The sequence below is a fragment of the Ambystoma mexicanum genome, chromosome 7q (genome assembly GCF_040938575.1).
Source record: "Ambystoma mexicanum isolate Mex_15411 chromosome 7q, UKY_AmexF1_1, whole genome shotgun sequence".
NCBI lineage: Eukaryota > Metazoa > Chordata > Amphibia > Caudata > Ambystomatidae > Ambystoma > Ambystoma mexicanum.
Genome location: NC_090941.1, coordinates 789,157,651 through 789,170,965, shown reverse-complemented (window position 1 = coordinate 789,170,965; position 13,315 = coordinate 789,157,651). Strand labels below are relative to the sequence as shown.

Below are 13,315 nucleotides of genomic sequence, written 5' to 3'. Positions count from 1 at the left end.
AAAAGGTACATTGGTAATACCAATGCAGTAAAATGGCTTATACCCTTGGTGAAACCAAAATTTAAAGTACAGCTGCCACTAGTTTACTCTAGAGCAAAATAGGGTGCTTTAGAGGCACCTGTGGGATGGTGAGCCTTATGGACAACCCAGGACGTCATACATTTAAATAAAGGACAAAGGGTTTCAATGGCAAAAGGACTTCAGGAGGAGAGACTCTGCAACCAAACATAAAGGGGAGAAAAAGCAAAATGTTAAGGGGTGCTAGAAAGTGGCCCCAGAAAATGAATTTCTACCTTAAACCAACCTATATTCGACGTTCTGAGGTGAGACGTTATCAATGTTAAGTTGAACAGTTTTTTTCTTTTTGTGATTTTAAATAAAATTCAGTATGTTGTAATTATAGAGACCATCCTCTGTGTCCCCTACTAGGCTATATGGCAAAACGCTCTCAAAGTGGCACAGGTTCTAACTTGAACGGTAATGTGGCATCAAAGACCCTTAACACGAGAAAGCAAAGCAAAGCACAGGGAGAAAAGTACAAATGGCGTTAACAGCAAGCAGCACCTGAAGTAAGTTTTCGATTGAATGCTGCACTGGCATTTCCACAAAGTTAATGTTTGGTCTTGGCGAACAGGCATGTAGCACAATAGACAAACAACGGACGACATAGAATCGTCTGACTTGTGCAAATACGGAGCAGGTTCGTTTATTAAGTTGCAAAATAAGAGTTCAACAGCAAGCTAGGAGAGTAAGTGTCTGTTAATGCCTGAGAGAGTACACGACCAAAATGAAAACAAAAAATGTAGGCACTGTCACTTTGACATTGGGTGCAGGCCGAAATTGACAGGAAGATGGCTTAAGATGCCAGGCTCGCACTCCATACAAATTAGAATAGCATGGTAATAGAACAGTCGAGGAACAAAAGGAATCGTAGGACAACACACATTTACAGGAAAGCAGGCCTATCGATCACTACTTCTACCCTCTCCTTTTCCCCATACTAATGGGATGTTATGGCAGCACATGTTATGGAGACAGAGCACTTGCTCCACTAGAAACTAAAAACCAAGCTAGGGTACATTTGCACAGCACACTTAAAGTTCTCCCCTCCTACCACCATGTGCTCTCTAGTCCCTTTCTCTGGCTCTGCAAGACTCACGTGCCTAACGCCTTATGTTTTTGATGCCGCCTGTATCCACCCCTATTCAGCGTGCTGTGATCAATCCTCCTGCACGTGCCAGCCCTTGGGTAGGGCATCATACTGTTTACACGTGAGCAAGGGCATATTCTATCCCTTATCGTGGGAGGGGCACTATTTCTGTTCGGGTCGAGAGAAATGGGGAGAAATCCCTTATGTGCAAGAAAGTAGGAGAGAGATGAGATCCCTTAGTGAGGTTGATTGACCCCCTATTACTTATGATGAACTGGGGCACTATACCCCGATTAGGTTGTTGGTGCGGATTACAAATTGCGAGCATGGTGCTATATCTCTGTGAAGAGAACCTGTGGCAAAAAAGCAGTTAAGCACTATATACAACTGAGACTGTCGTGCTTTAGAGAACTTGGGGAGACCAGTATCCACACACCACGGAGAACCCTGAGGGTGTTACCCCCTGCTCCCGCCCCATTTATACTTGCCAACATTTTACTATTTTTGAAAAAGCAGATGTTGCAGCCAATATCGGCTTGAGTTCCTATCTAGAGCGAAGCTTTTGTGCCTCTCTGGTTCCTTTCTCAGACGGCCAAGGGTCTGCACCAGGGGTGCCTGTATTGTGGCTGCAGCAATATATGTACTATTCCAAAAATTAAAGTTGGTACCCTTTAGTGCGCTCCTTGGGAAGAATTCCTCAATCACTTGGTTATGTTAATTCCAATTTGTTTATTCAGTATAGGTTCTGGATACTCAATGCACTTAAAGTTTCAATAAATAAACTTTGTCTCCCAGATTGTCTCCCAACACGTGTTTCCCCATGACTTTAGCCACGGTTCCTCAGGGGAGATTCTAAAATGAAAAAAGAACCCAAATTCATACATTCTATGTAAATAAACAGAGACTTAAGTGCATAAAACCTCTAGTTTCATAACCACTTCTATCTGAGAAGAGGACATACACTCACCCTTGTCATGTTTTTCATATTTCTGATTAAGTATTGATTGGTATTCAATTTTCTCTCTCATCGGCTCTCTATTTGTCTTCCTTTTGTTTTTTATCCCTTTTTTCTTCTGTTTTTCTATAAGAAAAATGCACAAAGCTCACATGCTTTGGTTCACACTCTAATACTGGCTATTAATGTGTTATATTTCTGAACAGCAAAGCAGTCTTTGCTGTCCTAGACAGTGTGCTGTATCCATCCTAGCTTATATATAATGGCATTTTAGCATTAGTCCATTATTACTAGTATGAATTCTGCTTTTGCATTGGTATACAGTTTATGATTGAATATATGCACCCTCTATGCGATAGCCCTTTACATTTCTAGAAACCGAGAGAAAGGAACATCTTTGAATCCATAAGAATCTACACACAAGGTAAACACTATAGCAATTTATAATAATTTTTTCTAGAAATGTAAAGGGCTATCGCATAGAGGGTGCATATATTCAATCATAAACTGTATACCAATGCAAAAGCAGAATTCATACTAGTAATAATGGACTAATGCTAAAATGCCATTATATATAAGCTAGGATGGATACAGCACACTGTCTAGGACAGCAAAGACTGCTTTGCTGTTCAGAAATATAACACATTAATAGCCAGTATTAGAGTGTGAACCAAAGCATGTGAGCTTTGTGCATTTTTCTTATAGAAAAACAGAAGAAAAAAGGGATAAAAAACAAAAGGAAGACAAATAGAGAGCCGATGAGAGAGAAAATTGAATACCAATCAATACTTAATCAGAAATATGAAAAACATGACAAGGGTGAGTGTATGTCCTCTTCTCAGATAGAAGTGGTTATGAAACTAGAGGTTTTATGCACTTAAGTCTCTGTTTATTTACATAGAATGTATGAATTTGGGTTCTTTTTTCATTTTAGAATCTCCCCTGAGGAACCGTGGCTAAAGTCATGGGGAAACACGTGTTGGGAGACAATCTGGGAGACAAAGTTTATTTATTGAAACTTTAAGTGCATTGAGTATCCAGAACCTATACTGAATAAACAAATTGAAATTAACATAACCAAGTGATTGAGTAATTCTTCCCAAGGAGCGCACTAAAGGGTACCAACTTTAATTTTTGGAATACAACATTTTACTATATAAAGCAGAAAAATTCAAACAAATACCAACAAGTAACCAAAGAAAGACTCATCCCTCCCCCGTCCCCCGCCCCATTTATACTTTCAACTCAGCAAAGAGGAGTTTGGATCACGCCATGACCAGAAAGCTACTTGCCGATAGGTTGGCAATCTATCAATCTTCAATACTATAAAATCTACTTTGTGTAAGTGGTCTTATCACTATTCTGAAACCACAATTAATACAGTATTAGGTAAGTAATGTCTTCCTGTTCATCTGACTCCATATCTTCGTGGCAATATTCGGGATTTGTGTGATTGGCGTTTGGTTTTCCGAGAACGTATTGTTTTGTGCAGTGATCACGTCTGCTGTTTACTGTGTTCTTAATTTTAACGTTTTTCATACTACAGATTAACATAATGAAAGCAAACGTGGTGTCACGTGTTCAGATGTATCTTCAGCAAATAGAAAAATTTAAGGCACGCTGGGACCAGTTCAAACCTAACGATGACGTCATTGAAACTGGTCATCAGGACACACTTGAGAAAAGTGCTCAGTCTGTAAAAGAAAAGAAAATGGAATTCGATGATCTTGAAGTAACGAAGAAAAAATTGATGTATGTTTATCATTTTTCTTTTTCAAATATATTATATAAACTTATATTTACACACTTTTATAATATTTATTTTGCCATGTATACACTTCCACCTCAAGTTGGATGCGTGTTTTAAATTACTTTAAACATAGCGGGAACATTGGGTAAGCCATCATGTGGTAATTATACAAACGAAGTGGGCATTTTTGCACTCAATGCTTACCTTGCATATTGAAAATGGCTACTGGAAATTGTGGTAAATAATACCACAGAAAGGTCAGCATCCATGGTTATCTTTAAAGTGAAAAGTATGTATTATTTGTGCACGATCAGTTCTCTGAATCTAATGCGAAACTTATTTGCACGCGCATTGCTGGCTTTTATGTTGCCATGGTCGCTGTGCTATGAGCCTTGCGTGTCAAACAAGTTTTGTCAGAGCCAATAGGTCCGGCTTTTCAAAGGTAGCAAGCAATATTTCTTTTTTTATGAAGCTTATCCTCTGTCCGACAAAAGAGGCATCGAAATTGATGTAGCTAGACCTTGTGACTTTGCAATACTTGTTAATCGCCAAAGCTAAGGGTAAGAGTGGACAGTCTTCTGAAAGACTGAACGTAAGCAGAGTGCGAACCTTTTCCAACTTTTAGTGTGACCCATTGACCAGGAACAGAGTTACAATGCTTGCAGAATTCCATGACTTAGATGAGAGAATGTAGAAACCCTGTTAGAATACAAAACTATAAACTGTTATCTTTGGTGCTTTTAGCCATAGTGGTCAGGATATTTCTTTTATAATACTCAAAGACATTAAATGCAATGCAATGTGACAGATATATTGTAAAAATCTTATTTTTGATTAAACAATAAAAAAAAAAAAAAATACTCAATTCCAATGCCCAGCTTGTTTTTTGGGGGCTAAGACACAGAGAAGAATTTTTGCCGGGGGTCACACATTTTTCGTCAAGTGAGGCAGTTGGGATGAAGACTGCCGTCTCTCCAAGGTATAGCGTCGCCTGCAGCTATTGATGGACTCGCCATATTGGTGGTTCTTACAGTATAGTGTATTTGGAAAAACCTACTTTACAGAGGTTTCCTCGGATAAGAAAACAAAGTATAATCCCCAAGTCTTCAAAAAAGGACAAGTAATGAGTGTGGGAAGCACGGTTCTGACTCAGCAATCACCGACTGTGCACCACCACCGGTGCATAACCAATTGAAGCGCTTTTGGATGAATCATTATCCTTCCAATCATACAAACATTAACAGTATTTTTGGTCCGCTCGGTAGGCCTGCTTCCTTTTCATGGCCCCTATGGTCATCTTAATTCGTTCGTGGGTGTATTGAGTCCCCCACCCCCGCTATACTACTACTGCGACATTTTCGAAAGTCTGCGGTGTTCAGTCTGGACATTCAGGCTGTGAATGAAAGAGGGCAAGGGGTTTGGAAAGCCCTTTGCTCTTCATGGGTTAGTGACCAAGAGCACATTTCCTCCTGATGGGATGGGCTATTTCCCCGTTAATCATAATGACCCTCCCTGACTCTGTCATCTCTCCCTACAGCCACCCCTGCTGTGTTTTTCCGTTTAGCTTTATCCCCTACTATTGATCATGTCCACTGTTTTTATTGCCACATAACTTCAAGGCTTCTCCACTGCAAAAGTCTGGTTCTCCGTGTTAACCACTTTAGTAATACTATGAATAGTTTGCCCACTCTTCACCATTTCTACTGCTTCCATAATGTGCCATGAAGCAAACTGATTTAGCTCCAACCCATATTTCACAAGGAATTTTGCCTGGGGGTGAAAATAAAGAAAATGGACTTTGCAGATATTCTGAAACAGGCTTGTTTAAAAGGATTTGTCCCAAATGTAGCCACCACCTATCATATGACCTTCTTCATAATATTAATAATCTTTTATAAAGCACGTATAGGGCCACCCATTGCTTAATTTGTAAAAAAAATAAGTGCTAGGGCCCAAATATTTTCTGTGACACTGCGGGTGGGCAGTTCCCTCACCACTGCTGCGGCCACCCATAGCTGCTCCCCACAGTGTCGACATATTTGAGGTTGCACTACAGCTCGCACCTTCTCATTGTGGTTCATGGATGCACTGACTATCACCACTTCACAATTAAAGTGAGTCTGATATAATATGATTGGGTATTTTATAATGCGCCTATACACAAGAGTCGCAACAAGACAAGAGGGAGGGAGACAAAAGGGAGCACAAATAAGATCCTACTAGGCCTTGTGACATTCAGATCACACGAGTGCAGCAAGGAGAAGTGCAGGGAAGAGGGGAGGAGTGCCAGTCAGGGTGGCAGGACCCCTGAGAAAATAGAGTGCATGGGGAGGCCCAGTGGACAGAGCCAGGGAAAAGCAGAGTGAGCAGGGGAAGGAATGTCCACGAGCCAAGTGCGAGGTATGGGGCTGGAGGGATGCAGGCCCAGCCAGACTAGTTAGTGCAGGGGTAGGAGCCCAGAAGGGCAAATGCAGACGGACTAGGGGCACTGGTAGAATGGATTAGGTAGGCCTGGTACCCTGTAATACTCAGAAGGAACCAGGCAGCCAGTCAAGAAGCAGGCATGGGCATGAACAGGGGAGGGGAGAGGGAAGGAGAAAGAGAAAAGGAAGGTCTTCAGAAGCTTCCGGAACTTAAGGAGATCAGGCTTAACTCTGAGAGGGACAGGGATGCCATTCCAGGGGGAGGCACCTGTGGAGGAGAGAGATCTACCCCCCATTCTCTGCTTGGAAAGCATCTGATCTGCAGAGAGCAATAGGTGCCAGGGCTCCAAAATAAGTGCCAGGGCTGAGCCCTCAAACAATCCCACAAATTAGGCACGGGGGCTACGCAGTTTGACACTTTGTTGTAGTGCAGTCAATGGCAGGTGTTACTATTGTATCCTGGCTTGCAACATTGTGTTACTACTGCCTTCTGCAATTGTATTCGCTCTCCACTCTTGCTTCTCCACTCTTGTTGACTGCTTACTCTCTTTTCTCTCCTCCTTTCCCTTTTCCCTTTTCCTATCTCCTCCCCTTACTTTCTTCTATGCACTTACTCTATCAAATTGTCCCTGGACCTAATATGATAGCAACCTCGTCTATTTCCTCCACCCTCCCATTACCGTTTTTTCCTCCCCACCACCCCTCCAGCACTACCTGAAATGTCGTCAGGCCTAGTATGATAGTCGCTTGTTTTGTTCCTCCCCTCCCTTTCTGCACCCGTCTCCCTCACCTTTTTTTTCCTCCGGCTCTACCAGAAATGTGGTCAGGCCTAGTACGGTAGTCGCCTGTTGGTTTCCATTTCCTTCCCTTACTTATCTATGTCTTAGCTCTTGCACTATCTGAAATGTCGTCAGGCCGAGTACGATAGTTAATTTCACATCCTTACTGTTCATGGCCTGTAAGAATGTGGTTGTATTTTCTCTTGTTCCCTCCCTTGCCTTGAAGTGCTTTGAAACTCATTGTGTATAGGCACTATATAAATAAACGATCATATCATATTACAACTTAGTGGGTCACATTGTGTTCATCATTGAGGGATGAAAGGGCGACTGGGAGCGCCAGACTCACTGACTCATCTTGCTGGGTGCTAGAGCTCGGGTTAACCTTGGAAAGCAATATGCAATGCAGATGCACACTTGCAAGGAGTTTGGGCGCTTTTCCAACAAGTCCAAAAAACGAATTACTGCCGCACCCTCAACTTTAATTTAAAGATCAAACATTGCTGCTTTATTTTTCTGAACTGGAAATACATTTAAATGACTTTCACATATTCCCATCCTCCATCCAGTCCTGAACATGCATTCTTGGTAACGGATTGGATTGATTTGAAGCATTCGTGAAACTACCCATACTCCCAATGTCAAATAATGCGCCCTCAGCTGAAATGGGGCCAGTGCGGTTTAATGAGGAGATTTGCAGGGGGAAAGAAAAGCTGCCGCATTGCTTAGCCCTGAAATGGGGGAATCGGGCAGCATTGTAGTTAGTGCTCCATATAAGATTTTGAGGTGGGAGTATTTTACTATTTTTTTTAATTTGTGTGTACAAAAAGTAATTCCTGGGGGCGTGGCTAGGCGGCGCGACATGCAGTTGTGCCTCCCGTGAGCTCCATCTCACGCCGCCCAGATCGGTTGAAATTCACCGTTAAAATGCAGAACTTTTGCTCTGAAAACACAGGAAAATGAACGCCAAAAGGTGGGGCATCCTCCGGTGCGCTCCTTTCCCCTGTGCGCCCGTCCTGAAGCCTTAATTTAACTGGAAACGCAGGTCAGCGTTGGGCGCACAAAATGGCGGCGCGCGCCATCCAGAGATTATCCTGTTCTGGGGACCCCTGCCCTGGACTCTGCTGAGCCAGCGCAACTCGCTGGGGGCCGCCGGTTGAGGGTAGCCGGCCGGCAAGAGCACTGGCGGCGACGAGAGAATCTCCGATCGGGAGGGGGAGCGGGGCTGCGGACGTGCCCTGCCGGAGTCGCCTTGCCGCCGGCCTCCCCGCAGTCTGACCCAGTGGCAGAGGGGAGACCCGGATGGGAGAAGGTGTTCCCGGGGGACACCGGCCGTAGCGGAAGCGGGGAGCCCGTTTGGCCCGGACTGCGAGAGCCATGCTGGAGAGGCCGGTGGCGGCGCAGAAGCGGTAAGCTGCTGAACAGCCCCTCCGGAGACCTGGCCTGGAACTGGGGGCCGGCGGCCTGAGCGGAGAGGTCTCCCGAGGCAGGAGGTGGGTTTCTCTGCGCCCCCCTCCTTTTTTTCTCTGCCCGACCGCGACTCGCTCTCCCCCTGACCTGCCAACACTGGGACGATCCGCTTTGGGGGAGCGGGGCGCTGGAGCCAGTGCCCGCGCGGTTTGTCCGGTCTCTCCCACCCGGCGGCTCTTCAGATCCCCCGGCATGGAGGCGGCGCCGGCCGCGGCTCGCCAGCGCTCGGACCAGATGAGTGGCCTGAAATCGGGGAAAGGAGGCCCCTGCTGCCCCGCCGGCCCGGTGCTTCGGATGGTGTCCGAAACTCATTAGCCCCTAGCCATAACACTCCGAGGGGCAAACAGCTTCTGCAATTTCATATATCGCCCATAATGAAACTCACGAATTCACCTGACATCCATGCTGTCTGATTCGCATATATCTCAGCTTGAACACTTCTAGATCCATGTCATGTGATCATATAGCGGAGTTATATGTTCCTCACAGCGCTGACCCAAGTGAAGGGGGCACTAATAGCACACGGTGGGTCGAATGAGTGGACAGATTGGAGATTGACGGGGGAACCTGGGAGCAGATGAATGCGGGGGCCCAGAAATAGCAAGCCGGAGAAAACAAAAATAATCCATAATAAAAGATAAAATAAACACTGGATGCGGAGGGCTGGTTGAGGAGGGTCAATGCTCCATAAGAGATCTGAGGGAGGCTACGCCAAGGACTGTTAACAGCCACTTCAACAGATAACTCTAGCCTCACACGCCTTGGCGTGCCCCAATCAACAGCATACTGGAGGTGTGGGTCCTTTGCACATGTTACCTTTGGGAGGTGCCTGGAGACTCTGGAGTGGAACACATTTACTTGACAACGGCTACTCTGGCAAGTGATGCCCAAACCAATTGCCAAAAGAAGTCACGGAGCATCCAGACATATATGAAACCACGTCCACAAGTCCCAGTCTCGCTTCACACAGGCTGCATCACGGCCGAAACCAAAGCGGACACTCACCAGCCCCCACCTCTGAAGCGACCCTCCAACATGGCGGTATCCAGGGAGGATCTGGAGGGGATGTTCAAATCCTTTAAACAAGACATCACTCAAGAAATAAAAAAGGAGATCAAAACCTCCAAAGACTCCCTGGCCCAATCCCTGGCGGATCTTACATCCCACCTTGGGGGCCTAGAAGCCCAGAGTCAGCGATCTGGAGAATGTGACATGTGTTCAATCTCATGACAGCAAAGCTCCTGCGGGGAGAGTGAAAGCTATTGAGGAACATCTTGAGGAGATATGGGCTAAGCAAGCTGACTTAGAAAATAGATCCTGGAGAAACAATGTGTGCCTGCGGGGATCCCCCGGGAGATACCTGATCGGGAGCTGGCAGACTACGTGGAGACATTCTTCAGAGCCTTATGGAACTACCTCCAAACGAGGACCTTAAGCTGGACAGAACACATCGGGTGTACTCTTCAGCCCAGATGAAGAAAAACCTAACCCCAGATGTACTCACCCGAGTGCACTTCTATCGCCAAAAGGAAGAAATCTTGGCTGCAGCCAGGGACTCAGATACAATACGGTTTCAGGGCACGGAGATCCGACTGTTTCAAGACCTAGCCCCTTACATACTAGCGCGCCGACGGCGCCTTCTGAAAGTGACAACCTGGTTGAGAGAACGAAAGATCCGCTACCGTTGGGGATTCCCTTGTAAGCTGATCTTTGAACTTCATAACCAACAGCATATAATCACTTCAGAGGAGGAAGCGAGAGGTATAATGGACGAGACCCCACCGGAAAAACGATGCCCGCAACCCAAGTTCTCAGGAAGGGAACGACTCAGCTCCACATATCCCTCCGAAACCAAGGCGGGGAAGGTCACGACGTCGACCGCACCACTCCACGATCCCAAACCGTGAACCAGCCCCGGGGAAAACACCCGAACCCTCTGACAAGGTCTCCCCCCCAGCATCTTTAGAGGGGGAAAGCTGGGCAGCAACCTGATTGTTATAAAGACGGGTGTCATGAAGGGTCTCCTAGGCATGCGATGGAGAGTTGTCTTGTTCAGGTCCCCAGTTGGGCTTTAGGATACCCTTAATAGAGGACAGGGATATCTGGGAACTTCTCACCGGAAGCCTGGTCGGCTTGCCATTGAAACTATGGAGGGAACCTATCACAACACAAGAACAACTGGAGAGGACCCTGGACGATGATGCGCCCCACCTCCCCACTTGAGTGCATGGTTCAATTGTCCCGAGTTCGGGTTTGATAGATTCAAAAGTTCTGTATGTTCTGAATATTCTGTTTGAAAGTAGATCTGGGCGTCGGAATGGATGACGCCCGACATGTGTGGTATGAGGTTTACATTACCATGGGGTTTATGGAAAATGCAATCTCTAAGGAAGGTAACACGTTCATTAATGCTGACCTGCTTTTATTACAATTCCTTTTTTGGGTACTTTGTTTACCCCCTACCTGGCAACTGGTGAGGGGTCATTATGCTTTGTTTCACCACTACACTCAGCCACACTACACTGCAAAGTGCAATCCCAAAAGGCATAGTTTGCAAATACCCCATGGCAACCCCTGGCTATAAATTCATTTCGCTCAATGTCCAGGGATTAAACTCCCCTCTGAAACGCAAAGCCCTCTTCCACAGATTAAAATCCCTGGATGCATCATTCCTGTTTCTTCAGGAGACCCATCAGCAACCGGCGGATGAATTCCGCCTCAACGATAAACTCTACCCCATCAAATTCTTTGCCTCCAGTGGGATGAAAAAGCGAGGGGTTGCCATCCTGGTGTGCAGGGGGATCTCATTTAAAACTTTGGGTGTGTTCCGAGATGAGGAGGGGAGATTCCTGCTAATCAACGCCACATTAGATGGCCGTAAGGTCACCCTGATCTCCATATACGCCCCCAACAACAACCAAAACCAATTCTTCCAGAAGCTGTCAAATGCGATATCTGTTCAGGCCGAGGGAGAAGTGATTCTGGGGGGGGGGACTTCAACGCTGTGGTCAATCCCCTTGTTGATAAAACCTTACCCCCCACAGCTAATAACAGAACCAACTTTAAGGCCCTCACTTCTCTACTGAAAGACCACTCCCTGATTGAGGTATGGAGATACTGCCATCCGGAAGAAAAGGATTATACCTATTTCTCGGCGGCCCATGGGGGCATTCGAGGTTAGACATGTTTTGATATCTGACCCCCTGATTCAACACATACAAATGGTGGATATACTCCCCGAAGTGCTGGCAGATCATTCCCCGGTCCTATTGGTGATAGACCCCCGAAGCGCTGGCAGATCATTCCCCGGTCCTATTGGTGATAGACTCCCTTGGACCGACCTTACCAAGGAAACTTGCTTGGAAGCTAAATGACTTCCTGTTAGATGACCCGCTGACCTGTGCAAACATTAGCGAAACTATCGAGGCATACTTTAGCGAGAATGACACGGGAGAGGTGAGCTGGGGAATTATTTGGGATGCGTGTAAGGTGGTGCTCAGGGGCCACTTGATAGAGCAGGCAACACAGCGAGGTAGAGCTAGGAGACTCCTGAGAGAGCAATTGGAGGGGGAAGTACTCAGACTTGAGGGGGTGCATAAGAAAAAGCCCTCCCGGTGCTCATTGAGGGACCTGAGAGTGGCGAAAAAGGCCCTGGAAGCGCATCATATGGGAAAAGCGGCATACAGCATGATGTGCACGAAACAATTTTTCTATACTAAAGGAAACAAAGCCAACAAACTCTTGGCCGCTAAACTTGGTAAACAAATTAAACAAAACAGAATTGACCTTCTGCGAGATAAATCTGGCAAAGACACATACTCTGAAGAGGGGAAATGCAACATTATAGAAGTTTTTTTCAGGGAACATACAACCTCACACAAGGGGGACCCACAAGAGGTTAGGGAATTCATATCTAAGGCGAACCTCCCACAACTGCCCCAATCCGCTTTAGAACTCTGACGCCCCAATATTGTCGGAAGAGGTTGAGCTCGCCATCAAAACTCTCCCTTTGGGCAAGGCTCCGGGTCCGGACGGATTCACAAATAAATATTATAAAACTTTTGCAAAGGAACTCATACCAAATCTTACTAAATTATTCAACATCCTATGGGCCACGGGATCGGTCACCCAGTCCATGGCGGAATCTACCACAATCCTAATACTAAAACCTGGAATAGACCCAACAGACTGTGCGTCCTACCGACCCATAGCCTTGCTCAACACGGACGCCAAACTGTTTAGGAAAATTATAGCGCAGTGATTAGGAGATATACTACCTACATTAATAGACAGGGATCAGACAGGCTTTATTTTAGGAAGATCGGCCCATGATAACATCCGGCGAGCAATAGACTTAATAGCCCTGGCCCCCTTTCATTTCTCTCTCTAGATGCCCACCGGGCCTTTGACAGCATGTCCTGGGACTACCTGCGTTTAGTCCTGGAGGGGTTTGGTTTCAGCCCACATTTCTCTAAATTGGTCCTGGCCAACTTTCAGATTCCCACGACTCGAATACGGGTCAACGCCCAATGGACACCTCAGATAACACTAGGTAAATGGACCAGACAGGGCTGCCCCCTTTCACCTCTGGTTTTCGCCTTGGCGATGGAACCTTTAGCCCAGCATATTCGCCTGCACCCAGATATTCAAAGGTTCGAGGTGGGAGCCCAAACTCACAAAGTGGCGCTATACGCCGATGTGCTTTGTTTCTTAAGAGAGGTACAGACCTCGGTCCCGCCGCTCATGAGACTGCTGGGTAAGTTTGCGAGGATAGCGGGCCTCACAATT

The 13,315-nt window shown here is 46.0% G+C and overlaps 1 protein-coding gene across 3 annotated transcripts in view; it reads left to right on the top strand.

Moving 5' to 3' along the window:
• DYNC2H1 (dynein cytoplasmic 2 heavy chain 1) overlaps positions 1-13,315 on the top strand; it is a 3,314,293-nt gene that overhangs the window by 918,443 nt on the left and 2,382,535 nt on the right. For all 3 annotated transcript variants that reach the window (XM_069639013.1, XM_069639012.1, XM_069639011.1), the window contains exon 22: positions 3,652-3,857. In XM_069639013.1, the coding sequence (XP_069495114.1) occupies positions 3,652-3,857 (206 nt within the window). The remainder of the gene's footprint in view (positions 1-3,651; positions 3,858-13,315) is intronic.